Source organism: Scedosporium apiospermum (assembly GCF_000732125.1).
Source record: "Scedosporium apiospermum strain IHEM 14462 chromosome Unknown SEQ_SAPIO_0087, whole genome shotgun sequence".
In the NCBI taxonomy this organism is placed as follows: Eukaryota; Fungi; Ascomycota; class Sordariomycetes; order Microascales; family Microascaceae; genus Scedosporium; species Scedosporium apiospermum.
In genome coordinates this window covers 1,113,964-1,139,550 of record NW_015971788.1, presented here as the reverse complement: position 1 = coordinate 1,139,550, position 25,587 = coordinate 1,113,964, and the positions used below count along the sequence as shown (strand labels likewise).

General features: G+C 51.5%; 8 protein-coding genes and 2 pseudogenes across 8 annotated transcripts; 5 read left to right on the top strand and 5 right to left on the bottom strand.

Moving 5' to 3' along the window:
• Positions 1–133: 133 nt before the first annotated feature.
• On the bottom strand, positions 134–2,715 carry SAPIO_CDS3002 (uncharacterized protein; the record flags this gene model as incomplete). The annotated part of the gene is made up of 9 exons (XM_016785888.1): positions 134–287; positions 433–848; positions 911–976; positions 1,045–1,205; positions 1,274–1,432; positions 1,514–1,767; positions 1,843–2,228; positions 2,283–2,466; positions 2,570–2,715. 9 exons carry the CDS (start codon positions 2,713–2,715, stop codon positions 134–136), a joined length of 1,926 nt encoding a protein of 641 aa, XP_016644670.1.
• Positions 2,716–4,774: 2,059 nt separating this feature from the next.
• Positions 4,775–5,671, top strand: SAPIO_CDS3001 (uncharacterized protein; the record flags this gene model as incomplete). The annotated part of the gene is made up of 2 exons (XM_016785887.1): positions 4,775–5,058; positions 5,170–5,671. 2 exons carry the CDS (start codon positions 4,775–4,777, stop codon positions 5,669–5,671), a joined length of 786 nt encoding a protein of 261 aa, XP_016644669.1.
• Positions 5,672–6,277: 606 nt separating this feature from the next.
• SAPIO_CDS3000 (Transcriptional repressor tup12) lies at positions 6,278–8,390 on the bottom strand (the record flags this gene model as incomplete). Its single annotated transcript, XM_016785886.1, has 4 exons — positions 6,278–6,970; positions 7,080–7,971; positions 8,106–8,187; positions 8,267–8,390. 4 exons carry the CDS (start codon positions 8,388–8,390, stop codon positions 6,278–6,280), a joined length of 1,791 nt encoding a protein of 596 aa, XP_016644668.1.
• A 4,333-nt stretch (positions 8,391–12,723) lies between these two features.
• On the top strand, positions 12,724–13,841 carry SAPIO_CDS2999 (putative C-5 sterol desaturase; the record flags this gene model as incomplete). Its single annotated transcript, XM_016785885.1, has 2 exons — positions 12,724–12,962; positions 13,058–13,841. The coding sequence occupies 2 exons, from the start codon at positions 12,724–12,726 to the stop codon at positions 13,839–13,841; spliced, it is 1,023 nt and encodes a 340-aa protein (XP_016644667.1).
• A 792-nt stretch (positions 13,842–14,633) lies between these two features.
• On the bottom strand, positions 14,634–15,017 carry SAPIO_CDS2998 (annotated as a pseudogene; the record flags this gene model as incomplete).
• Positions 15,018–15,627: 610 nt separating this feature from the next.
• Positions 15,628–16,433, top strand: SAPIO_CDS2997 (uncharacterized protein; the record flags this gene model as incomplete). Its single annotated transcript, XM_016785884.1, has 5 exons — positions 15,628–15,670; positions 15,765–15,859; positions 15,936–15,959; positions 16,046–16,170; positions 16,265–16,433. 5 exons carry the CDS (start codon positions 15,628–15,630, stop codon positions 16,431–16,433), a joined length of 456 nt encoding a protein of 151 aa, XP_016644666.1.
• A 2,219-nt stretch (positions 16,434–18,652) lies between these two features.
• SAPIO_CDS2996 (uncharacterized protein) lies at positions 18,653–20,049 on the top strand (the record flags this gene model as incomplete). The annotated part of the gene is made up of 6 exons (XM_016785883.1): positions 18,653–18,677; positions 18,770–18,801; positions 18,889–19,087; positions 19,185–19,644; positions 19,707–19,851; positions 19,909–20,049. 6 exons carry the CDS (start codon positions 18,653–18,655, stop codon positions 20,047–20,049), a joined length of 1,002 nt encoding a protein of 333 aa, XP_016644665.1.
• Positions 20,050–20,559: 510 nt separating this feature from the next.
• SAPIO_CDS2995 (uncharacterized protein) lies at positions 20,560–21,535 on the bottom strand (the record flags this gene model as incomplete). The annotated part of the gene is made up of 4 exons (XM_016785882.1): positions 20,560–20,691; positions 20,781–20,870; positions 20,962–21,079; positions 21,279–21,535. 4 exons carry the CDS (start codon positions 21,533–21,535, stop codon positions 20,560–20,562), a joined length of 597 nt encoding a protein of 198 aa, XP_016644664.1.
• An 812-nt stretch (positions 21,536–22,347) lies between these two features.
• SAPIO_CDS2994 (uncharacterized protein) lies at positions 22,348–22,865 on the bottom strand (the record flags this gene model as incomplete). The annotated part of the gene is made up of 3 exons (XM_016785881.1): positions 22,348–22,484; positions 22,581–22,616; positions 22,685–22,865. The coding sequence occupies 3 exons, from the start codon at positions 22,863–22,865 to the stop codon at positions 22,348–22,350; spliced, it is 354 nt and encodes a 117-aa protein (XP_016644663.1).
• An 846-nt stretch (positions 22,866–23,711) lies between these two features.
• SAPIO_CDS2993 lies at positions 23,712–25,001 on the top strand (annotated as a pseudogene; the record flags this gene model as incomplete).
• Positions 25,002–25,587: the final 586 nt, after the last annotated feature.

Below are 25,587 nucleotides of genomic sequence, written 5' to 3'. Positions count from 1 at the left end.
AGACATATTGAAGAGTATAGGTGAGGGAAAAACATGACAAGATGATGTATTTCTATGCAGGAAACGTCAAATATCCATTGGTGGAAGTAAATCACAATCGTGATGGCGCAGAAGGGATGGTGGGCGGGGGGTCTTAGTCCGCTCCGATGAGAGACTTGGGGAGGAAAGCCCAGATGGTGCCGACTATGGAGAGAATCGAGCAAACAACCATGAGGAAGTAGGCGCAAAGTCTCTCGCGAGTGGATATTTCGTGTTGGAAGAGTCGAAGGTAAAAGGCGAGGGGGAGACTGAAAGAAGTGGTTAGTCACGGGGGGCTTGGTTAGGGCCAGTAGAAACGTCTCAGGTCGAGACGAAGAAAGGAGGGGGCTGTTAAAGGAGGGGTGATGTTTGGCATCTCGGAATCCGGGACGCAAGAGCTTTTGGTAGACTTACATGGCGCAGATGGTGAAGCAGAGCGCGCTGCCCATAAAGGCCATGATGCTATCGAAGGCGGGAAAGAGGATAGAAATGACGAGGAACGTAGCCAAAGTAAGTATACGTGAGAAGAACTTCATAAAGGTCAAATAGGCCTCGCTTAGCCTGGTACCGTCAGGAGCGCCGTTGTTGGCATGATGGAGGGGATGGTGATGGTGGTAGCGGATGCCAAAGACCAATTCGATAGTGTTGATGATGGGACGGGCATTGAGCGGAATCTTGGTGAGAGGTATGATGGCAATGAAGACACACATCAAAGCCGTGAGGGCCTTGGGGTAACCGGTCGTTCGGAGGATGTTGGAGGTGATGGAATCGCGGACGTCATCGCCGAACATGAGGACGCCGGCTACGGCTGTGGTGGCGTCGAGAAGATACTGCGACATGCTATTTGTAAACCCCAGGACGTGTCAAATGGGAACCTCAGTCGAAAACTTACGGTGAAGCTAAAAGTGATCTCGAGGGCTTTCTTATACTTATAAGGGTGTCTCATGTCACGATAAATCTGTATTGGAGTTAGTAGGCTGTTTGTTGCCTTGTACTCGAGTTTTCCTTATCTCTTCTACGACTCACATTCGGGAAAATAGAATGACCGCCCCATGGACTAAGCAGCAGGCCGAATGAAAGTGGTAATGTGCTCCAGCGCTTCGGGAACATATAAGTCGCTGCGGGCTCTAGGAGAGAACCAGGCGCGGTGGGCTTGATGAAGCCGTCTAAAATGACAATGGTGACAACTATGTGAAGTATCAGTACCAGTATCAGTATCAGCATTCTTTGGGATAACGGCGGGCGTTTTACATACTTCCAAGACACGAGAAAATGCCAATCACACTGGTGACACTGAGAAGCCGGAGCGGTAGGAAATGCAGCGGGAATAGAATCACGCAGCAGAGAGTCTTCCACTGTAGAGCTGTTAGGAAGCCCGGGAACAAGAGTTCCATAGAGTCGGAGAATAAGACAACTGGGCAAAGGGAGATAGTGTTAGCTAGCGAGCAGGAATATGCAGAGATCTACATATGCTTGTTTGGGCAGATGACCATACCCAGAGCCACATTCGCGGCTATCAGCTCGAGAGTGAACAATACACTAGTAACAAACCTCGCTTTATGTCCGTAGGAGATATAAGCGATATCAGAAAAGGTAATGAGGCTTGGATCCAAGTCCATGCACTTCCCCAGTAGCCTTGCCGTGTAGCCGGTGACAACAGCACAGAGGAGCAGCAAAATCATGCCGCAGAGCCACCCAGAATATTTAATTCCGAGCGGCAAGCTCAGAAGGCCGACGCCAACAAGTACGCTACCGCATAACCAAAGTTAGTTGTCGAAGGAAAATAGCGAGATTATTGGGGGAAAAGCCAAAGATTTTACGAACTTGATCGAGTTAAAGATAGTCTGAGGCAACGTTGACTGACCCTCCACAGTCAACACAATCTTGCCATCCTGCTCAACCTCCTTCACGAGGATTGGAGGAAGCTCATCGATCAGTTGCTCTCCCGCAACAGGTTGAATCCACGAACGAGCAAACGAGGATCTCCTCTCAGAAGACTCTGCGGGAAGGGTGCCATAGGTGGGGTAACTGGCATAGCTCCCAACAAGAGGCGTGGCGAGGCTCGGTGGGATGGCGAAAATGGAACTTGAATAGCTACCGGGAATGAACGCCCCTTCCAACTCGGGATTGTACGCCTTCCTTTCCCTCTCCTGGAAATCGGCTGCGGGTTGTCGGTCGCCTTGCCCGGAGGGCCCTGGAAGTGTGTCGATCTGCTCATGTAGCAGAGAGGTCCATGGCTGGGGCGAACGTTCCCGTTCACTCACAGCTTCGCGGGGAGCTTCCTCGTCGGGGTAGACGAGCGGGGCCTGATCGGGGGCAAAGACGAGAGGGGGACGTTGTGGGAGGACTTCGGGGAAGCCAGCAGCTCGGCGCCAGCTCCGAGTGAAGGACCGGATGCTGTTGACACCACCATACTCGGCAAGGAGAGCAGGGTTGAAGTTCGAGGACCTAGTAGTAAGAGGGTCCGCATGTAAGCACGAATCAAGATATCAAACGGCTAGCCCATATACAGCACAGCAAAATCGGGAGGCTTCTTCTATGTACCGCATACCTTCGACGTCTCAAACCTGAAGGGTCGGTAGGCCAACGAGACAAAGACTGTGAGTCGCTCGCATCGGTTCTCGAGTGTATGCTGCTCCGGGCCGGAGAGATGTCACGGTGATGGTATTCATCCGCCGAGAGATTGGCGGAAGCCATGCTCTGTGGCAGTCCTGCGTGCGACAAGTGACAGACCCAGCGACCTCCCAGCAGCAGATGGTAGAGAGGGTCTCGTGAGCGCCGAGCTTGCCCTAGATTATAACAAAACCAACTCAAGCAGGGGGCAAGGCTAGCAACAGACAGCACACGGAACCCTAAATCGATCTAGTGAAAGGACTGGGTCGAGAGGAGAAGATATGTTCCAAACAAGAGGGTAGGTTCCGTGTATGATCAGATGACAGAACAGGATTTGAAAGAGAATCTAGAGATATTCGGGCGAGGACGAAAAGAACTAAATAAACTATTCGTACTTGTGGTATAGATGATCGATGTGGGGTTGGTCTGGATCTTGACTAGTCGAGCGGGTTAGGTACGGAGCAGTTGGAGTTGTAAGTTGATAAAGCGTGATCAGACTAGTCGCAGGACGCCGTTTCCCCCACGAACTAAGAAGCAAGAAGCAAGAAGCAAGAAGTCAGAAGCGCGGGAATCGTAGAACGAGCAATTGATCTAAACTACAGTATACGAAGTACTTTATTTCTTGATATTAATGGTGTTAAATTTTTTTTTTTCCCCTCTTCACGGGGAGTAAAAATTTGCAGAAGCTGCGAGTACTTTGTATCGGAGGCGATTGGAAGATTCACGGCAGCAATCTGGCTGGGGCTCTACACCAATGTGGAAGAATAGAGCGTCATTGCGCAGCTGGGAGGCGAGTCTGCGACGATTCCAATGCAACTTCGCAGCGTCTCGCTTCGTCGCGGTGGTGTAAGTAGTTTTAGTTTAGTTTATTTTTACGTGGTGCCCTCCCCCAATCTGGTCTCTGTCCTGGACCAAAAGTCCGGGGAGGTATGCCGAAGAAGGCGGCCGATGACACCCGAAGGATGCAGTTTTTGATCAAGCGCAGACGGCGATCGCCGGGAGACCCATGGCTGGTTTTTGTCAAGGGATCGTCAATGACAAGGTGAAAATTATCTTCTCCGGCCGATGAACCGTCTTGATGCGCATTCTTTTCCACCAGAAAGATAATTCAGAAGTGAAAAATACTTCCCGAGGCGGTTCTCGGCGGCTCTCTGGAGGGACTCGTGAAAACCTTGAACGCGGGCTGAAGCGAGGAGCTTTATCAGGACATGCCGCCATATCGTAGATCTGAGGGACTCCTTTCAACTGATACTGATAACGGATATTAACACCGGATCCTTGCGAAATCGGGATGCATTGCATCGGTTGTTTGGGGTGCGATAGCGGCTCAGATAGACCATACGATGCAGACGTTTAACTTGACCACTCTGGACTCCCTCAACTGCATGCCCCTTGGCCAACCCATTTGCTGTTTGCTGATCCTCTCACTGGACAATCACGCGGGCTGACTTCGAGGGCGCATGTTCTGTGGTGCTCTCTTGATCTCGTGCCGACATAGAAATGGACTAGCGTTTGCGTGGAGACATCAAGCTTCGAATCAAGTATGAGGTACTTTGATTTGGAGAGTCTCGATCTTCCAACTGCCAATCTTCAACGCATTTCCAAGGTGCAATGCGACCCCCTCTTGGCGCTACGACTAGCTTATCTTATCTTTGCTTGTACAGAGTACAATACCGGCCCAAGTCATCAAGCTTTTGACCCTCTGCAGCGAGGCTATTACCTAATAGCTTTTCGACTTAAGTGATGTCCAATTGGAATCGCTTTCATTGTTCTTGTTGCGAGTCTTGGTGTGTACACAGGTGCGAAGTACCATCGTTGCGATTTACACGTGAGATGAAAATCTGACTATTCGTTCTCAGCACTTCGAGTTCCAATGTTCTTACAATTGTATTAGCAACGTCCTTTCGTCGCAGTACCGTACGCAGTACAGTAGACCTCAAAGTGAAAGGCTACATACATATTACTTATAGCCGTATAAACAAGGGGTCGAGAGGAAAAGAGCCCCCATCAATACCAAGATCCCGTTCTCGACCGACCCCAATCGCGCGACCCGTCTTGCATTCCCCATCCGAGTTCCCAGATGTCTCTCGTCCGCCTAACGCAAACGCTCTTATAGCACAAGCCAGAGATTCCTCTCGCACCAATGTCGCCCCCAGCCGACCTTCCGTCCCAGCTCTCATCCGTCCTCTCTCTCCTCGACGCCTTCAACCATCGCAATAAGAACCAACACCGCCGCTCCGCCTGGTGGCAGCATTTCAATCTCCTCCGCCGCGCCGTGCGCAAACTCTCGGCCCCTCGCCATTATGCCCAAAAGCAGCCTGGAAGAGGGCGAGATCCCGGAGCGAGCGCAGATGTAGGCGCAGCTTCGCCGAGCTTCCTTCATCATATAAAATGGGTTGCAGGGAATGTCATCCATCCTTCATACATGTAAGTCAGCTTTGCCGCTAGATATGTTTCTGACCATTTTCCTTCCAATGGGCATATAAAACTCTAGCTCTACGCGAACCTGTCTATTAAACCAATCTCCCTCTCAAATAGTGCCTTCACACAACTCGCCGCCGACAACCAGTATGCTCCCCTAGGACTTGTCCTCCTCGGCATCCTCGCTCGGTTCAACTCCATCATCTCGCCGTTCCTCCCCCCCTCATCCAAGTCACAACCCCCACCCATCACCAATACCGCCGCCGCCGCCGCCGCCACTACCACTACTATAACTAAGCTTAGCCGCCGACCGCATTCCTTAGAGTTCTCGGATAGTCGCGGTAGCCCTTCGGAGCAAGACTTGGGAGTAACGGTGTCAAGATCGGAGTTCGCGGTTTCTCCTCTCGTCCCTGATACGGCAGACGCGGGCCGCGAAGAAAAACCGAAGAAGCGTGCCAGAGCCTTGCCAACTGAGGATCGAACACATCGAATCCCGTCCTTAACATCAGATACCGGACCCGAGGCAAAAATACAAAAGCTCAAGAAAAAGAAAGAAAAGAAAAAGAAGAAACAGGCCTCCGGTACGGACCTTAGCGACCTATTCGACAGCATCGCATGAGCAGAATCCACACGCACACACACCTACAATGCAATAGCACACAGACACACCTAGACAGACGCACACGCACACCTCTGGGGTATCCACAACCCCGACTTCCGCACCTTGTACGAGGAGTAATGATAATGAATTGACGATATGGGGAATACCAAACTCGGGTCATATCAACAAGATACAGAAAAACACACTGCGCATATTTGTAAAACCATATGGAGAGCCGAGGGGTTTAGAAACGGGAAAGGATAGTAAGGACGACGAAAAAGGGGGAAGGAAGAGAGAAGGGGGAAAAAAGAAAGAAACAAAAAGGGGAAAAAAAAAAAAATAAGAAAAATAGAGACAAAGATAACAACAAGAGAGTTTACCATACAATAACAAGTCCTCCCCCTGTTCCTACCTAATTTCTTTGTCTCCGTCCTTGCGCCGCCGTCACATTTCAACACCCAAGACAGAAGACACTTAGAACCAGATATTCCTTGCAATTACGCTGCCACCCCACCTCTTTTTAAAGAGAAACCACTCCTCGCCCCATCACACCTCCTTATTTCATATCGCTTATACACGTTTTTTATTTCGTTGCCGGCCAACTTCTTCCCACTATTTCACAATTTACGAGAGAGGGCGGTACGACCAGATGCGGGCCTTCATGTCTCCCGAACCCGTAGCGAAGTAGCCACCAGTGGGGCTCGGCGCAACAGAGATGACCGAGTTCTTGTGACCCTGAAGCATAAGCTGGGTCAGGCCAGTCCTGGGATCCCAGAACTGGACGCCGCGATCCTTCGAACCCGACATGACCCATTGGTTGTCTGGCGTGAGAGCGACCGACAGGACAAAGTCCTTGTGGCCCTCGAACGTCTTAACGCAACGTCCGCCCTTGGGACCGTTGGGAAGGCCGCGAGGGGTGCTGAGCTCCCACATCTTGATGGTCTTGTCCAAACTACCGCTGACAAGGTCCTTGCCGTTGGGCGAGAAGGCGACCGAGTACACGCTGTCCTTGTGACCGTCAGGGCCCTCGAGCCTTTCCAAGAGATAGCCTTGGTGGAGGTCCCAAACCCTGACGCTCTTGTCGAGCGAGCCGGCGGCGACGTACTTAGTGTCGGGGGAGATGGCAACGGTCGTGACGCCATCCTCAATGGTCAAGGTGAGGATGTGAGTGCCTTGCTCGATATCCCAAAGGCGGACAGTGCGGTCGCCACTGCCGGAGGCGATGGTGCGTCCGTCGCGAGCGAAGTCCAGCGAATAAATGTCTTGCTCGTGACCCGAGAAGGTGTTGCGAATCTGCTTCTGGTGAATATCCCAGACCTACACACATGGTGAAAATCATAGGTTAGCTTTCGAACTAAGATAGATAGAAAAAAAAAAAAAGAATTGTGGCTGTCATGGTGATGGGGACTGAATTGGTGATACGTACCCTGATCAATTTGTCTTCGGCACCGGTAGCAAGGTACCTGCCGTCGGGACTGAAGCAGACACTGCGAATGTAGAGATCGCCGCCCATATCGGCTGAGTCGTCCTGGAGGACGCAGAGCTTCTCGCCAGTCTGGACATCGTAGATCTGAGCCGAGCGGTTACATCCGGTCGCGACGTACTTGCCATCGTGGCTGAATCGGACGCAGCAGACTACACTCTGATGTTGAAGGGTGTGGACGAGGTCAATATCGAGGACGCGAGGTACGTGCTGGTTAAAGACGCAGATCCAATCGTCTCCGGCCTTTTTATAGTGGGCGGGGATCTGATCAATGTTGAGTTCGCTCAGCACACTGCCAGGCTGGGCATGATGGTTCATGCTACGGGGTGGCTCAGCCGAAGGGTGGCTGACTTGAGGAGACTGCGCGGCTCCAGGGTAGGGAATAGGCGTGTTAATCTGTGGCGTAGCAGGACCGACAGCCGCCGGGGGACGGCCGATAGGTCGCCTACCGGGAGGCGAGGCGGTGCTCTGCGGGGGTTGAGGGCCGATGCCATTCGAGACGGGGCCCTGGGGGTAGCCTTGTTGGAATGGTGGCTGCTGGGAGGGACCGGGAGGCGGAGGTACGGGGGGGAGGCCACCTGGGGGCGGAGGTCCTTGGCCGATCTGGCTATGGGGCCCCATCTGCTCGGGCTGGGCTGGAGGCGCGGGAGGAGGAGCGAGACCGCCCTGTCCAGTTCCCGTCATGGCGCCATTAAAGAGATTGCCACCGGGTGCGAGGACAGGAGGCTGCTGGCTCGGGCCAGGATGTTGTGGGTGGGCATTCATGGCACCCTGAGGGGCTCCTCCGCGGGCGGCGTCGAGTTGCCGGCGAAGCATCTGGATTTCTTCCTCGTACCTGTTGAAAAAGACGCCGGTTGGTTAGTTCATTGAATCCATACACACGTGGATACAGTTCAATTCGCGCGGGGCTGACCAGCCCAGAGAACTAGCTCAAACGGCTTAAATAGATGAAAGGCGGATGTCGCTCACTTTTGCTTCAGCGTCATATGAGTCTGCTCCATGGCGTACACCTTTTCGCGGACTAATTGCATCTCGTTGACTTGAGCATTGACTACAACGGCCCGGGGGTTAGCAATGGAAGGGAATACTCGGACGAGTGGAGAAGGAAGTTGTCATGCGTGGGCGCGTACTTTGATGCTCATAGCTCTCGCTCGCCCGAATGTGAGTGTCAAATTCAGAACGAATCTGCTCGAGGAGCTCATTCAGGCGAGCGTTGGGGGGCCCCATCCGGGGGTTGTGAGGATACATCGACATGGCGGAGAAGGCTGGCGGTTACCGCGCGCCAAACGGGGCTGTGGAATGAAGCGTAAATAAAGGTGCAAGATCGACGATGTAAATTATCGAGTACCGGTCCAGGCAGGACAGAGAGGTCGAAATTGATGATATTTTAAGTCTATGCGATGACGCGACGCTCGAGGGAAGGCTGTAGTGTTGAGGATATCGATGAAGCCAGATCGAGGAGGGAGGTGGTTGGTGCTTTTGCAGTGTTCCTCTGGAGAAAAAAAAAAAAGAAAAAAAATCCTTTGCCGGCCTGAGCTAAACCAGCTTGCAGCCTCCTGGCGCGAGGCAGGCTGTGACCCTCTCTAGCTGTCGCAGGGATGGTGTCTGGCTCTGGTAGGCCTGGAAAGGGATTGAATTGCGAAGTCGATGGGGGATCGTGATGAGGATAGCCGTGATGTTGTTTGCAAGGTTTGGCGTGGATTGGGGAGAAGGTGGCGGAAGGAGAAGAGGAGAAAAGGGTGTGTGTGCTGGAAGACGCTTTTGGGATGAGGCAAGCAAAGAAACAAGCAGTCGGGGGCGCAACCAGCAACGTGAGCCGAACTTTGTTCTAGTGCCATGGGTACTGTAAGTGAGTACACCACACTACGCTAATTCTAGTGTACGACCGTGGTTCGTACACGCCCCCTCCTTGTCCATGCCCAGTACTTCGTCCACTAGACTGCGCTGGTGTGTTTCCGGTACTGCGAAGTTGGGGGGACCTCAGTGTGGGGCTCCAATCTACATATTAAGTACCACCCGCATGGGGGCGTGTGTCATAGAATACGCCAGTATCAGGGGGGCGTCGCTGACTTGTGAGGTATCTCTGCGCTAGACCGGGCTGCCAGGTCGCCAAGAGGTACATTGCGGGTACTCTCTCCCAGGTGTAGAGATGTTGGTCTGTGCACTCGCACTGCAACCGCAGGAGACCTTCGACAAGTACAGGGGGTACGAAGTATCGAGGGGTGTACACTACATGACGGGAAGAGTCCACCCCGTACTCTGAAGGAAGGAGGGGTGGGAGCGGCGTTACCCAGCGCGGGACCCTGGCTCCAGTAATCCATCAACTTGAGCAATCCTTCGAGGGTTAACGCAGCATACTGCTCGCAGCACTGCATTGAGTGTGCACCAGGAATCCAAGACTTGATGCTCTAGTGTACATTATTGCGCTCCTGACAGGACTGACAGGACGAAGCACACCTTTCCAGCGACTCCAATTTCTGCAAGGACAGGCTCCATTGCCGCTACGAAGTACATGGGCTCCACCCCACTACTTAAACTACCAGAGCGCAGTACTTCACCGTGCAGTGTACACAACTTCATTCGCAATGTATGTTCCACTCTGTAGTGAGTCTCGCTCCGTAACCAGTAACCAGAGGTTTGTTCAAGTCGCTCACCGACCTGTCTGCCACCGATTGGGGCCTCTGCGGCTGGTTCTCCACACAATATGTGACTGGTCAAACAACCAGCCCTGTATCCTTGGTGGGTTGAGGTCACACATGGCAAAACATACAGGAGATGATCTCGGGGCACAAACAATTTCCACTCCATCGCCCATTTCTGCACGATATTTGACCTTGCTCGCCGCAAATGGTAATTGTACCATCGTGTACTTCGTGCACAGGTAGAGTTCCATTCCCAGAAAATTAAATGGGAGGACTGGTTTCCACAAGCCAGCTCCCTTGCCGCCTCAACGAGGCTCAACCTGCAGCCTTCATCTCATCACGATGGTTGCTCGTACTTCGGACTCGCGATCCCGAAATTAGTCCCATTTTTGTGGTTGAAGGCCGACGCTAGTTAAGTGTAGAATACCAAAGGACGAGGAGGCAGGCAAGATAACGAAGAGCGCAAACGTGAAGTTCGGTCCGACAGAGTTGCTTCCATTGTTAATAACGGATGCTTATGAAGTATTGATTGCCGCAGGAAAGGTCTTTTGAGTTGTTGTGATGACTGCTCGTTCAACCACCTCAACCGCTCTCCGGGCTTATCAGCCGATTGGGGTTCCTGGAAGCGAAGTTGAAGAGCGCGAAGAGCGAGGGAAACCCGTGCCCCGGAGGTCTTTCAATACACCGATCGGTCACAAGCAGATCGGGACCTGGAGTTTATCTGAGATGGACTAGTCAGTTTGGCGCTGCAGTTTCCCGAGCGCATGAGTTAATTAAGCAAAGCAGTCTTCGTAAAGGAATGAGGAGTCTCAAGTTATTTGGTGGTTTCCTTCTTCCTGCCGGCGGAAGGATGCAGAACATTCCGAGAAGTAACTGTCCAAGCGGAGTTTTCTTTGTTCTTCAGCCCCGTCGCACCATCCTCGAGCTTGTTTCTCATAATTAAAACTTCAGCAAACTACGAAGCAATTCATATTGAGGCAATCCCACAAATTCTTAGGTCATTGGTAGAAGTTGAAATCCCCCACCCCCTCCCGAAAGTAGTGCACAACCAAAACTTCCGGACCTAGGAATACACCCGGTCTTACGAAGTAAGTAGACTTTCGTGTTGTGTTGTTTAGCGTAAACCTTTTTGTCGAAAAACCAGGGGCACGAGTTAGTTTTCCCTTTCCCGCTAGCCATAAAGCGACTGAGAGGCTGGATGGCTTTCGTCCGATGCGGTTTCATAATCCATTATCGACGCGAGACTCTCGCTCCCATCTTGAAGCCATCAACCATCCCACGCAATCCTTGTCCATCATGTGCCTGCACAGATGCGTGCAGGGCTACCCACCAGTACGGGGTTTGTACGGAGGTACTTCGTAGTGTACGAAGTACTTCGCATCGTCCTGCTTTTTCTGTTTTATTGAGGGACCGGACGATATGGCTGCTCTTTGTGTTGCCCCAGATTATTCAGCTGAAACGGTCTCACACCGAAGTTAGCGAGTTGAACTATTAACTCCGATTCAAGACGGGCAGGCTGTCGTCAGGGACCGGGGGCTGAAAGTGCCAGGTGTTTGACAGGTGGTTAATTTGACACGTGCCCGGCAAAACATTTCAACACATTTTATTACGTAATACACCATCCCCGTGATCTTGGACGAACTTCCATTCACGTGAATTATCACATGATTTAAACAGTGGAAGCAATTCGGGTTTCCACCAGAATTTAGCCATACGAATACGAGAGCCGAGAAGATCGACGAGACGAGCATGACGCACAGAAATCGGTACCTGGAAATTCTCGAGCGAATTATATTGGGCCTAGATCTGGATTTACAAAATCACTCCATACTGCATCCGCCGGATCTATCAAGCAGGCGATCCTGATCAGGCCATTTCGAGCAGAAGTTCCCGGAGATGGTTATATATGGCCATATGTCGGAGCTTGTTGGGAATTGCTTTCACATGGGATTCAAGGGGCTGTTGAGCTAATTGAGGAAGGAGAAAGGAATGCTGCGCGTTCTGCAGGGCGCACGTTGCGAGTCCTGAATAAGCTCGAGGAAGGAGCGCACCTTACCCCGTATTCGTAGTTTACATACAATTTGTATATTCTGTCCAGGCAATTCTATATAGATTGATAAGGGAAAAGGATGCAGAAACAGCATTTGCGAGTCAGGTTGAAAGAGAATGGCAAGAACGACGCGGCTAAGAATATCAATTGGCCTCTCCAGACGCGTCACAGTTGGCTGCACTCCGCTTCTTGCCGTAAGATAGTCACAGTTCGGCCTGTGAGACAACGGAGCTTAAGGTTCTCGCCAGCTTGTTTTACTACTCTGCTGCCTAGTGCCTATCCCAATTGACCGACACGACTAGATGCGCAGATGCGGTGATGGCGGAACGACGGCAACAACGGGCAAGAACGGGCTAGAACGGGGTCGGAAATTCGACGATTCGACAGGGTCACCTACCCACACACATCCCTGTGAGAAAAAGAGTGGGTTCCTCCGCCGCATGTTCCGACCGTCGGTTTGTTGGGGTATATCGCCCGGTGTATCATTGATCAATTGGTGTGGTAGTGCCAGTGCTGCCAATTATTTATAAAATGCCGAGTCCAGAATGAAGACAAGCAAATTTATCTTGCGGTCCCCTCCCTCTTCATGCGAAATCCCCTCCTCTCTTCACCGCCAACCCTCCCTCCTTGAAGCTATATATACTTCCGTCTGTCTCGGTTCTCTTTGCTGGGGGGTTAACCATCGAGGCTTTCCCCGAAGCGCGTTCATGAGGACTTGAGTCCTTCCTCACACACACACACTCTCACACATACCCACGGGCTAAACGGACTTTTGGAGTTTCCCGACCCGGACTCGTCGCAACGCAGAGACTTTGCGCCGTTGGCTTCAACGCCTTTCTCCAACACCTGATCGATCTGTCACCTTACACAACCCTTCGGCGTGCCTATCGACATCATGGATATCGTTCTTGAGGTCTTGGATACGTACATCGGCGATCGTGTTTATGCCAATCTCATTCCTGCGCCTTCGCTGAACATACTGGGAAACTCCACCTCTACTACGTCGCACTCGACATGGAGCTACAAGCCTGCGACCTCGTACCTCTATCTCGAGCCTTCTGTGGAGGCTTATATGAGCGCTTGGCCCAGAGACAACATCTTTCGCCAGAGCATCAGCCTTTTCTTGATTACATGGTTCGTATTACATTCACTTTAACACCGGCCCCTCTTTTTGGTTCTCGAGACCCTCGATCATGTAACCGTCAGTGGACTGACCAATTCCTGTTTAGGATCTTCGGTCTCATTATATACTTCATCTTCGCGGCCTTGTCCTACGTGTTCATTTTTGACAAGAGGACTCTCAACCACCCTAAGTTCCTCAAGAACCAGGTCTGGCTCGAGTTCAAGCAAACCAACAAAGCACTGCCCGTCATGGCCCTCTTCACTGCACCGCTCTTTGTCCTTGAGGTCCGAGGATATGGTCGTCTTTATGACACCCTAGAGGAAGCTCCCGCCATGTGGTATAATATTGTCCAGTTCCCCTTCTTCATTGCTTTCACCGACTTCTGGATCTACTGGATTCACCGTTGGCTCCACCATCCTCTCATCTACAAGTGGCTTCACAAGCCTCACCACAAGTGGATCATGCCTACGCCCTTCTCGAGTCACGCTTTCCACCCTTTTGATGGTTTCATGCAATCGCTTCCGTACCACGTTTTCCCCTTCCTCTTCCCTCTCCAGAAGCTCGGCTACGTCGCCCTATTCGTTTTCGTCAACTTCTGGACGATTCTCATTCATGATGGCGAATACCTTACCGACAATCCCGTTGTCAATGGCGCTGCTTGCCACTCGCTGCACCATTCTAAGTTCGAAGTCAACTACGGCCAATTCACCACTTTCTTTGATCGAATGGGCGGTACTTACAGGAAGCCCGACCCTTACATGTTTGAGAAGGAGCTCAAGATGTCCAAGAAGACCTGGGAGAAGGAAGCTAAGGAAGTCGACAGGCTTGTCGTCGAAGTCGAGGGTCACGATGACCGCACTTACAGCTCCGGAACGAAGAAGAACCAGTGAGCGACACCAAGTGTGACGCTCTATTTACTGGAAAGTGGAATGAATAAATTCCTCACTCTCGAGTCAACTCCTCCAACACGATCTTCCTCGTTAACAACTAATTTAATCATATCCATGGTACAGAAATTTGGGTATATGACCTGGTGGTATTTCACACGTCTCTCTGGGTTGGATCATGTACCAAATTGCATTCATTGTGCACAATAACTTTCTTCGAACAAAAAAAAAGGGGAGAGGGAATGGGGGTTCCTGAACTCATGATGACCATGATACGCTCTAAAACACATCTGTTGGCGATATAGCCGCAATATTCACATAATTTGACTATTTTCTGCGATGTAAATATACAACAAGTTCATTTCTCTCGTTTATGGAAATCCGTTGTTATATATCGGGACAAAACACATTGAAATTGAAGACGGGGTGACGTTGGGTTAACGAAGTGGAGATAAGACAGATTCCGAAGCTCGAATTAAGAATGCCGGACATAGGAAACGATATGACGTTGAGCCAAGTAAAATACAGGATGAGGACCTAACCAAGGATGACATTGACCGCTTAAACATGTAGGAAATGTAAAACAAGTGAGTTATGAATAACTGAGGCGCTCTCGTTTGTTCACGGCCACCAAATGCATCGGCGGGGGGCCTCGTTGCAGGTGCTGAAAATCTTCGAGCCGGCGCCAGACGATGGAGTGGCCTCGTTGAAAAGTGACCAACTTCATGTGCCATAACAGACACGCCTCTACCTCCAAAGTAAATAAGGCTCCCTCCGGAGCGGCGACAACCTCTCTCAAGAAAAGCTAACGAACTTCGGATCCCTCGGCCTGCCATCGGGCCCGATGCCGTTTGCCTTGAACCGGTTCTCCATGTAGACTTTCCTGGCGTCGTCGAACTTGAGACGACGCCTCTTCATAATCTTGAGAATCTCAGCCTTGCTCTGGTCGTCAAGGCCGGCGCGTGCGTCGCCCGACTCGATGTTCCCGCTAAGATCAAAGGTGCTGCTCGACAGGCCAGCCTCGACATCGCCGTGGAAGCTATCGGGTAGCCTGGCATAAATGTAATCGCGGCCGGGGATGTCTAGGTCGGCGACATGTGGTATCCAGAGGGCGCGGGTGAAGTAGAGAGCGGTCGCGACGACAAGGAAGAAGACGGAGATGGAGAAGAGGAGGAGCATGGTTGTTGGCGTTGGGCTGCCTCAAGGGACAGGACTTCGTGGATTTGAATAAAAGAGTGTGTAGTTCGGATATCCGGATGCGCCGCGATCGACTATGACATTGTCTCTGGGCGTAAATATTGTTCCGCGACAATGACGCGGCGAGGCCTTTTATCAAGGGCGATGAGTTATTGATGAGTTGTGTGGTAAGCAGCTGCGCAGGTGAACAGGAGCGAGGTCCTCGAGTCTCCTGCTTGAGACTCTTGAGACCGATTTGAAGCCAAGCCTTCCTTGGGTCCTCGTCATCTGGTCACACCATGCAGCTGTGAATGGCCCAGAGCCGAGACCGTGGTTACGTAATAAAGGAGACAGCAATGCATGGAACATAGTGAATGGAATATTTGCAGCTGGCAAATTGCAACTTTTAAAAATTACCCCTGTTATCAGGTGGCAACGCTTCTTCTCTCGCACACAAATCCAAGCATTCGTGTGCCCCACTATAGCCCGGAAACTACCAAAATAGGCGAGCCCACACTTTGAATTTAGCATCAAAATTTCAACGATATTCACCGTCCTTACCCCAATACACAAACGATTCGAGCAGATATCGAACCCAAAAAACACCGGGAAAATGTCGTCCAACGTATCTGCTGATCTCATCTGGGAGGTTGTCCGTGAGTGAAATCTCTGCCAAATTCCAATCAGACCTCGAAATCATCGATGAAAGAGAGACGAAATTTCGCTGACGACGAAACGAAAATCCTACAGGCAGCCAGAACAAGTACCTCGTCAAGAGGAAGACCAACGGCTCTCCCCAGTTCTCCCGGGATCCCCTTAACCTCACCAACGTCCACTCCCGAAAGGTACGAGAATATCGGTAGAATAAGGCTGGGCTGGGAAAGAGGGCGGGAAAACTAACATCTTTTTGTCTCTGGATAGTATGCCGGTTTCGTGAACGACAAGGTACGATAACTCGAGCCCCGAACAGTCGCCTCGACGAAAGGAAAGTCCCAGAAAGAAGGACCGGATTACTGATGAAGTAAATTTAGGCCATTGGCATCAACGCCAGCGGCAAGCGTGGCATTTCTGTCGTCAGCAAGAACGCCGGCAGCATCAACAAGCCCTCTGCTTCTTACACCTCCACCGTCTTCGGCGACGCCAAGTCCAACCGAAAGTATGCGCGATCCTCTCCAACACCCAACATGCGACGGAATCACCCACTTCGTTGATTTTGATTTGAGCAATGCTGATTGCAGTTTCGTAAATAGGGCTTACAAGGCCGTCGCCGGTCTTGCGGCGAAGAGGGGATACCGTGGCGACCTCCGCGAGGCTGCCGTCCAGCGTGTAAGCGCCATCCGACGATCGCAGCTCCCCGAGAAGCCCGAGCCGGAGAAGAAGTTGAGGGGAAAGAAGGCGCAGCAGGCCCAGTCTGCGTAAAGACAGCAAAGGATATATGATGTTCTGAAATGATTGGCAATTGGGCGACATAAGGGAGGGGGAAAGCGAAAAATTGTTTCGAAGTGTGCCTTCGGAAGGACATGGGAGCACAATTTAGAAACTGGCGTTAACATGAACAATACCAAGTTCACCGACCAATTCTTTTCCGGATATTTGTTTTCTCTCCATCTCCAACTATGCCAGCAGCTGCAGTGGTTGGCAATGTGACTAGTCATTGTGCCCCTCGCCCCCGCCAACACGAGTATACCAAGTCGCTATGTAATTGACTTCACGTGTCTTTGCTGAAGCTCAAGCATGGAATTGTATCATGCGTGAGTTGTATTCCGGTGATCTGGTAACGAAGTGATATTGACCCGAGCGCGGAACGCTGGTATTACAATGAATTCAGTATCCATTCAGTCTTCTGAGACCTTCAGATGAGGGGCCATCGTCGCTGTGGTCTGGGCTCGTCCAAGCTCGTCCTCGTGCAGCCATGGACCGCACCGGCAAAATATACCTGCATCAAGCCCTCGTGGGCGGCTGTAACAGCATGGATAGCGTCCTCGGAGTTGGAAATTTCACTGCCTTGCCAACGGCATCATTCTTCAATTCAATATGGAGCCATTCGCGTTATAGGAATCTCACCAAGCTTCCCGATGAGAATCCGTTAGGTCCGTAGGCGGTTCAGGATAGCAAATGAGTGAGTGCCAGGTCGTCGGTATCGGAGAGAGAAAAAAGCAATGAGAATAAACGAGCTTCGTACAATCAAACTGACGAAATACGGTCAGCTTCTGCAGTGTCCCGGACAGAAAATCCGCTAGCAGCCAACCCTTCACGCACGTTATCTTTCCTTGCTGGGAAAATTCTGGAAGTCAGGTGAGAAGAGATACGCTAGGACCGACAACCCGTCTGCACATTTCACATTCACTTCGCCATTTACAGCCTCGAATCCGTCACCCCCATCCTTTGACAAGGGGGAAACGGGAGGAATGATGGTGGGGGGAGATCGATAAACCACCAGGGCGGTTCAGTCTCAATATGGACGATCTTCCAGCTAGAGGTAAGTCGATGACTCCGGCCTCGCAGACTATGTAATGCTGTTACAATTGAAGGTATTTTTCTTACGTATGAGGTGTTTGAGCTGAACCATGAAGTTTGAACTTCTGGATAAAATGCAGCATTTAGTACTATTACGAGACGAGTGATTGTAATTTGTTTTGTTTCTGGTGTACATACTTCGTAGTTTTGTTTGACCCCACCTCAAGGGTTCAATTGCTTGTCACGACATTGACTTCAATTGTTGGAAAGTTGACTTCCGGGAGAAGTCGAAGATGGACGAAAAAGACGCGGCTGCGAAGAGAAGGCGGCGTCCTCTTCCTTGGTGTTTTCGGGAAGGGGCATCAATTGATGTATCCACATGCTGCTGATTGCTGGTTAGCAATCAATCGAGGCTTTATTATCAAACGCCATGCTCGGAACTAGACTTCTTGTCTTCAGCTGTTTCCGAGGTAATGCGCGGTAACAGCGTGTTTTGGGGGAGCTATGATCCGTGTTGGAGGGGCAGATGGAGCAGATGGAGGGGTAAATCACGACAGCATTTGCCAGCTCCAGATTGACATTGCTTGTCCACCCCACTTTGGAGAAAAGCAGCAAGGAACTATGTAGAACTCAAGCTCCCGCAGCGTCCAGTATCCCCAAAAGCGCAAGGGGTTGTTGATATCATAGAGCGGTAGTAATTGAACTCGATTGATGCTCTGTGGATAGTTAAAATTGGCTTCCGTTTAATGTGGTTGGGATCTCTCTTGTCTTCGCGGACTAAACCCGTTACGCCTTCAATCACCGGTAGTCGGAAGGGACGAGGGACTTCCGCGCACCTTCCTCAACCACTTTGTCCAGTCACCACTATTATCCAATTGAATCGTCCCCTCCCCACTAGAAGCACGATTTGCAGTCTACAATTGTATCAATACTTCGTAATTGTACCCGGGTCTCCGAGTACTCTCGTACCTTCCAACAAGGTCCAAGGTCTGCCCCTCCATCGCTCATGCCCGTCGGATTTGAAACCTTGCAACCCCTCGTCGTGCACCTTGTCTTCTCCCAAACCTCTTTCTCTCTCTCCCCATAAATAACCTGATCTCAGTCAACTTCTGTTTGAACTGATCCTGTCCATCTTCTACATCTAAGAAACTCTTCAATTCTCTCAACAACCCACCATCATCATGTCTGACAAGAAGATCAAGGCCGGTAAGCCCTAACCCGCACTCCTCATCTAAATAGCTCGCCAGCGCGTAGCCCTTTTGATCATCATGGCCTGCTTGCTAACGAGCTCTGCGCAGTCGTTGCTGGTGCCTCTGGTGGCATTGGCCAGGTTTGTTCTCCCCCACCCCGCAAGAGCTAGAAACAGAGCTCTCTGTCTTGTATTGTGGACATGATACTTATTCAAATCCATTTCTAGCCCCTCTCGCTCCTCCTCAAGCTCTCCCCCCTCGTTGATGAGCTCGCTCTCTACGATGTTGTCAACACCCCCGGTGTTGCTGCTGACCTTTCCCACATCTCCTCCAAGGCCAAGATCTCTGGCCTTCTTCCTGCCGATGATGGTGCCAAGGTTGCTTTCAAGGATGCTGACATCATTGTCATCCCCGCCGGCATTCCCCGTAAGTCGAGCCATATTATCGTACTTTAGCGCCTGTGGTGGGGTGGAGACATTGAGTGCCGACGACTGAGCCGTCCTACTAACCCGAGGCTGATTAGGCAAGCCCGGTATGACCCGTGACGACCTTTTCAACATCAACGCCGGTATTGTCAAGGGCCTCATCGAGGTTGCCGCTGAGGTTGCTCCTAACGCCTTCATCCTCGTTATCTCCAACCCCGTCAACTCGACCGTCCCCATCTCTGCCGAGGTCCTCAAGGCCAAGGGTGTCTTCAACCCCCAGCGCCTCTTCGGTGTCACCACCCTCGATATCGTCCGTGCCGAGACTTTCGTCGCCGAGATCACCGGCAAGGCTACTTCTGAGCTGACCGTCCCCGTCATTGGCGGCCACTCTGGCGAGACCATCGTCCCCCTCTTCAGCCAGGTTACCCCCTCCGTCACCATTCCCGACGACAAGTACGAGGCTCTCGTCAAGCGCGTCCAGTTCGGTGGTGACGAGGTCGTCCAGGCCAAGAACGGCCTCGGCTCCGCCACCCTGTCCATGGCCTACGCCGGCTTCCGGTAGGCTCCGCCCCTCAGATAACACACTGCTCTTAATACATTTTCCACTAACTCCTGCCAAGATTCGCCGAGAAGGTCATCAAGGCCGCCAAGGGAGAGAAGGGTCTCGTCGAGCCCAGCTTCGTCTACCTCCCCGGCGTCCCCGGTGGTGCCGCCATCGCCGAGAAGACCGGCACCGAGTTCTTCTCCGTCCCCATCGAGCTCGGCGTAAGTTGTGGCCCTCCCCCTTAGTGGACCGTGATGGTCTTACTAACTATCGGACAGGTCAACGGTGCTGAGAAGGCTGTCGACGTCCTCGGCGACCTCACTGATAAGGAGAAGAAGCTGTTGGAGGCCGCCGTTACCGGACTCAAGGGAAACATCGAGAAGGGAGTCAACTTTGTCAAGAACCCCCCTCAAAAGTGAATAACCCCTACCTAAAAGTGATTTTTTGAAACAAGGCAGAATCGTGCATTACCGGACAGACGTCGAGCGGATAGATATAGCCGCATGGTAGTAGATGAAGCAAAGATCAAGACAAAAAAACAAATGAATGATGATTTTTTTTTTTTTATCTGACTGAGTGGCTGATTTGTTATCCTTCTTGTCATAGGCTGTGATTCAAGACTGATCCCGAATGCTGGAGGGAGGATGGTCATTCAAGCGGACCATTGGGTATGAGCCATGACTTTATGCGACGGAGTTGATGCAGAAAAGATGGTGCTGGGTTCCATAGAACACGAAAAACTATCGAGAATTGAAGATCATGTAATCATCTGCGGGTACATCAATGCAATGCAATGGCCAAGTCTATGCTAGCGACGGCGGTAATTCTACCCACGGCCCCTCGTTCCCCGGCAGAGGGCCCTGGCCGATGCGTTTAGGAGAGTGCGTAAGAGTAAATGAGATGCTATGAGATGGCCCAGGTTCCTCGTGCTACGATTTTTGGGGCAGCGTGATGATGCGGAAGATAGCCGCGGGCAATTCAATGTCTTCTGTATGGACCCTGGCGTTTATCCCCATTGCGGCGAGGGCGCCGCGTATTATCCCGCAATGAATTAGTAGGAACTATAGATGATTAGCCGTGTATTCCCCATATGAAAGAATCGCGGAAGTCTATGGACTTGGGAGGGGATTGCAGGGTGATATAAACGTACTGGTGCGGCTCGGACAACGGCTTGGCCGCCAGCTTCGGTGCTCATGCGTGATAATGGTCTGAAGGAGTTGTCTGTGAGAACGAAGACACCCTATTGTTAGAGAATCGGACAACAGTTAGCAGTCGTGTGCATAGGTCGGGATAGCCAAGGGGACGGAGGAGGGCCGGGAACGAAAACATACACTGTGGTTCGTTTTTAGGTTGTCGATCTGCTTCCTGAAGACGAGGGACCAGAGATCTTTGCATATGAACTTTATGACGTCTAGGGTGTCGTTGAAGCGTGGCCGATCTCGCGCGAACCTAGGCGAAGGAGATGTTAGCATCTTGGAAGGTTTGCAAAGGGGGATTCCCTCCTCGAGAGCTTGTCGCTGCCGTAATAGTTCGCAGCTGTCCCGAAGGAAAGGTCCCCAGAAAGGAGGCATGCAGGGGCGGCTATCCTGCCCCCGAGTAGGGATATGGAAGCATCCAAGAGCCCAGTGCCGCCGTTGGTATAACTAACCTCTCGACAATCCCCTGCCCCACGCGATACCCTAACATATCCAGCCTGTACGCCGCCGCTTCCCTCTTCTCCTCCTCATCTACCCTCCGCTCGGGGGGGGAACTGTTCGAGGTGTCACCATTAGACGAGGGTTCAGGCTCGGGTTCGAGTTCATTGGTAATCCGGTATGCGAGGGGGACTAGTTCTATGAGGAGGAAGTCGAAGCAGGAGACGTTGAGGAAGGTGGCGGTTGGGTCGGTGGAGTTGTAGGGAGGCATGACGGTCGTGCCAAAGGACATTTGTCTGGGAGGCTAGGCGTCGCGGTTGGGGGTTTGGGACTCGTGGCCTAGGGGCAGGCCCGAAGGGTTAGTGGTGTACGGAGATAGATGAAGGGTTCGCGCCTAGTTGGACCCGTCGTCGTTCGTTGTACTAGATAGAGTATGAGGGTCTCGAGGGTGTCGAGTCTGGGGGGGAGCCCGTATTCTCTATGTCGCGCTGGCGATGTCGAGGGGTGTCGATGGAACCTGTCGAATCCGAATGGTTTGCCGGAGGAGGTTTTGGGTTCGTGAGGCGTTTGGATATATACAGAAGGGTCCGTACTTTCGAATTGAGACACGGCGCTGGGATTCTCGGAGGTGTGTTGGGTTGACACTTTCAAATCGGATTGACGTTGTTAGGGAGCTTGGTGTGTAGAGCTCAGAGGAGTGCGCCTCGCCTATGGTGTAGCGCGGGGTCCCTGTCAGCACCGCTGAACGCACCCTTGGGCGCCCTCTTACTGGCTGCGCAAACTACGAAGTACTGATCGAACGTTGTCGGTGAGGATTTACCTGGCAGAATTTCAGAGCTTCGGATCAATATGAGATCCTGAGCTCACGAAAACAGTTCATCGAGTGGTTTGCAGGTCGTGATAATATATATTTCATCGTGAGAAGGAAAATATCAAAATACCCTAGCCTAGTTTTGTGTTGGATCATTCCATTCCATACCCTGCCGCAAAAGTCGACACCACTGGATTTGATAGAGAAAAAAAAAAAAAAAACCATGATACTCAAGAAGGACGCCAAAGAAATGATAGACCACATCACCCCCTTCATTTCCTGCCCTTCACCTTCCTATCGCCGTACTTGGGGAACACAATGCTGGACTTGCGCCGCTTCTTGAGCTTCAGCAACTTCTTGGCTGTCCGCCGTACTTCCGCCTTGTTCGCGGCACCATCGACGTCCATTTCTGGGGAAAAAAGTTAATACCACAATACCACACAATACACAGCATGTTTCAAAGCCTATGAGGCCTCACAGACTGTTTACTTGGGCCACAACTTACCCGTAGCTTCCTCAACTTGCTTTGAGTCGTCACCGTCTGGATGAGATGAGAAGAAGAGTTAGACCGAGACACCATGAACATTCCCCGAGGTTCGCAAAACAAACCATTTGATTCGAGATCATCCGCCTTCATTTCCGTATCCTTCTGAGGCTTCGGTTGGCTGGCGAGTTCCATCAACTTGGCGGATAGGCGTTCCAGCCTCGCCGACTCAGCGGGACCGAAGACATTGGACTTCAGCCGCTGGTTGTTGGTTTTCCTGGAACTGGATCTGAGACTCTTCGCCATTCTTGCTGTTTGGTGACTTAATATTCGATACGCTGATGAAAGGGTGGGCTGAAAAGGCCAACGGAGGTAATCAAAAATATCGATACTCGATCTTCTCAGAATCCGTTGGTTGTCTTGTTCCGAGCAGACTTATTGTCGTTGTCGAGATAGTGAGCCATTCATCAATGTTTGAAGCGGAAAAAAAGTCACGGATCCATGGTGGGGCGAAAATTAATTTCTGGGTACAACAATATTATGGCATTCTGGTATTACTCGGTACATTTTGGTGGTTGTGCTAAAAGTTCGCCTGTCGGGATCTAGCCTCAAGCTGCCGCCGCTTGACTCCTTCGGCTTGAACATCGAAAAGGACGATCGCCTAGACCTGCCACTCTAACTTCATAAAAGCCCGAAACACCTCAAGTACTCCATCAAGCCCATTGTAATTATTGCAATTCCAACAATTACGATTTATGTTGGCGGCAAGAGGAGGGACAGGAGGGAGACTAATAGTAGTTGAGCCAACCAGGAACAGGACACACCTAAGCGCCGACTCCCAAGCAAACACTTCCGATGTCGTGTAACCGCATCATGATGGGATTCAGGGGTTGGTAAGGTGAAGAGAGAGAAGACCAGCCGTTCGGCAGCAAATACATCAATAGTAGAATCCGTGGGGGAAGACTTAGACTTGTCCTTTCACAAATGCTCTCGGTCCTTCTCTCTTCAATCTCTCTCTAGATTACACAAGATCATGGGGGAAAAATCGTATTGATCATACGTGCACTCTCTTCGTTTGCTGTTCCTTACTACACCCTCCTCCCAACTCTCCCTCACTTCGTTCTCCTTGATCATAACATTCCAAAAAGCGAAATGATCGACGAGGAATGGAGATATTTCGCACCCAGCGGCGGCATTTGCCCCGGGGGGCCAAGCACATGGCATATCCTTGACTGGGATCAGCGACGCATCATTGCTGTGACAATGGACGAGGAACAGGAGAGTGAAGATCTTGCCATCGAACACCTCAAGAAACATATCGACGCTCTCGCCCCCGATGTATACGCCATCCATCTTTCGCCGGACGGCGAATTGACCTCGGTCTCCACCGATCCCGAAGACGATGTGACTATCTGCGAGTATCATCCTCCGCTAGAGGCGATTCAAGTCCCTGGCGATATCAAGACTGTGGTCCGTTCTGATCTCCTCGAGCTGGATCGACTTGGCCCAAATGTCGACCTTGTTTCGTATACGCCATGCGCCCACGCAGCCGAGACAAAGGTAGTCTTCAAGTACTACTTCATCTTCCAGTTCATCCACAGGCGGTGGCATGAAATGAACTTGTGGATGCGCCTCCCCTCGCATCCAAACATTGTGCCCATCGATAGGCTTGTGCTAGACGAACTTCGAAGGGGGTTCGTCGGATTTACGAGCCTTTACATCCCTGGCGGCACGGTATGGGAGAACACGGAGCGTGTGTTTAAGCTGAACTGGCTCCGGCAGTTGACTCTCGTCATCGACGACTTGAATCTCAAGTACGGCATTGCCCACCAGGACGTCGCTGCGCGGAATCTCCTTGTCAACCCGGAGACGGACGACCTCATGCTGTTCGACTTTAATTGGAGTGGCCGGATCGGTGTCCCTATCCTCGGTGGCCTCGGGTACATAAAAGACCGAGACGACGTAAAAGGTGTTATCTTTACTCTTTACGAAATCATCACCCGCGACACGCATTTCCAGTCGGTTCGTTGCGATCTACAAAACCCAGACGATGTAATGGGGCTGGAGGAATGGGTGCAGCATCCTGATGTCAAACTTGACCATCCCGTTTCGGAGTACCGCTCGGTATTAAACGAGTGGGTGAAGAAGAGACGGGAAGGGAAACAGATTGCCATTTATACAGAGGCACCCGAGTATATTGACTGGCCACCATTCCCGAATCCGCTCCCGACGGACGAGATATCCGGGGCCCCGCACGGGGAGTTCAACGTTGTACCAGGGGTCCCCCCGTGTAACATGCGCCGCTGCGATCGAGAGAAAGGCATTGAGGTTTTGAATTGGCAACGCCCTGCGCAAAACACACTTGGGAATGGAGGTCGCCTGCTCGCGAATGGTCAGTTTGCGCGTAGGAAGGAGTGTGTGAGTGCGGCTGGTCCAAAATAGTTAGCTAGGCGGCCGCCTAGGCTAATGCGTTTTGTGTGTCTGTTCCCCTTTGGCGTTATAAGTACCTTGAAGCGCTGGTCCCATTGAAAGCGAGGCATGCCGCCACTTTCCTAGTTATGGTTTATTTTATGCTTCAACAGTTCCTGCATGCTGCGTAGCTAGCTGCCTTGTGCCTCACTTGTCAGCCCTTCTTATACAGCAGCACCTACACCTGGAGCAATGCTCAACTTGTCCCAAACCTGCAATCCAGTGGGGGTGCCCGCAATGCCTGGCCTCTTAGTCTACTTCCAATTTCTCTAGTATTTCGTCGTCGCATTGTGCCGCACGAAGGATGGCATCCTCTGCACTCTGCGATCGTGTCCGCAAAGAGAAGGCACAAGGTTATAGCGAATCTCCCGGTCGATACGGACAATACATTGAGCCAACTATGCTCCGCTGAGATTCACGGATTCAAGCACTCGCAACATCCTCACGTTGGAGACTGCTGCCTCCAGCGCCGTGGCATCGGGCGACATCTTGCGTAGATAAGCCGTCTTCGTTTACAGAGAGAATATCCGGACTGATGATGATAATATAGGATTTGTTG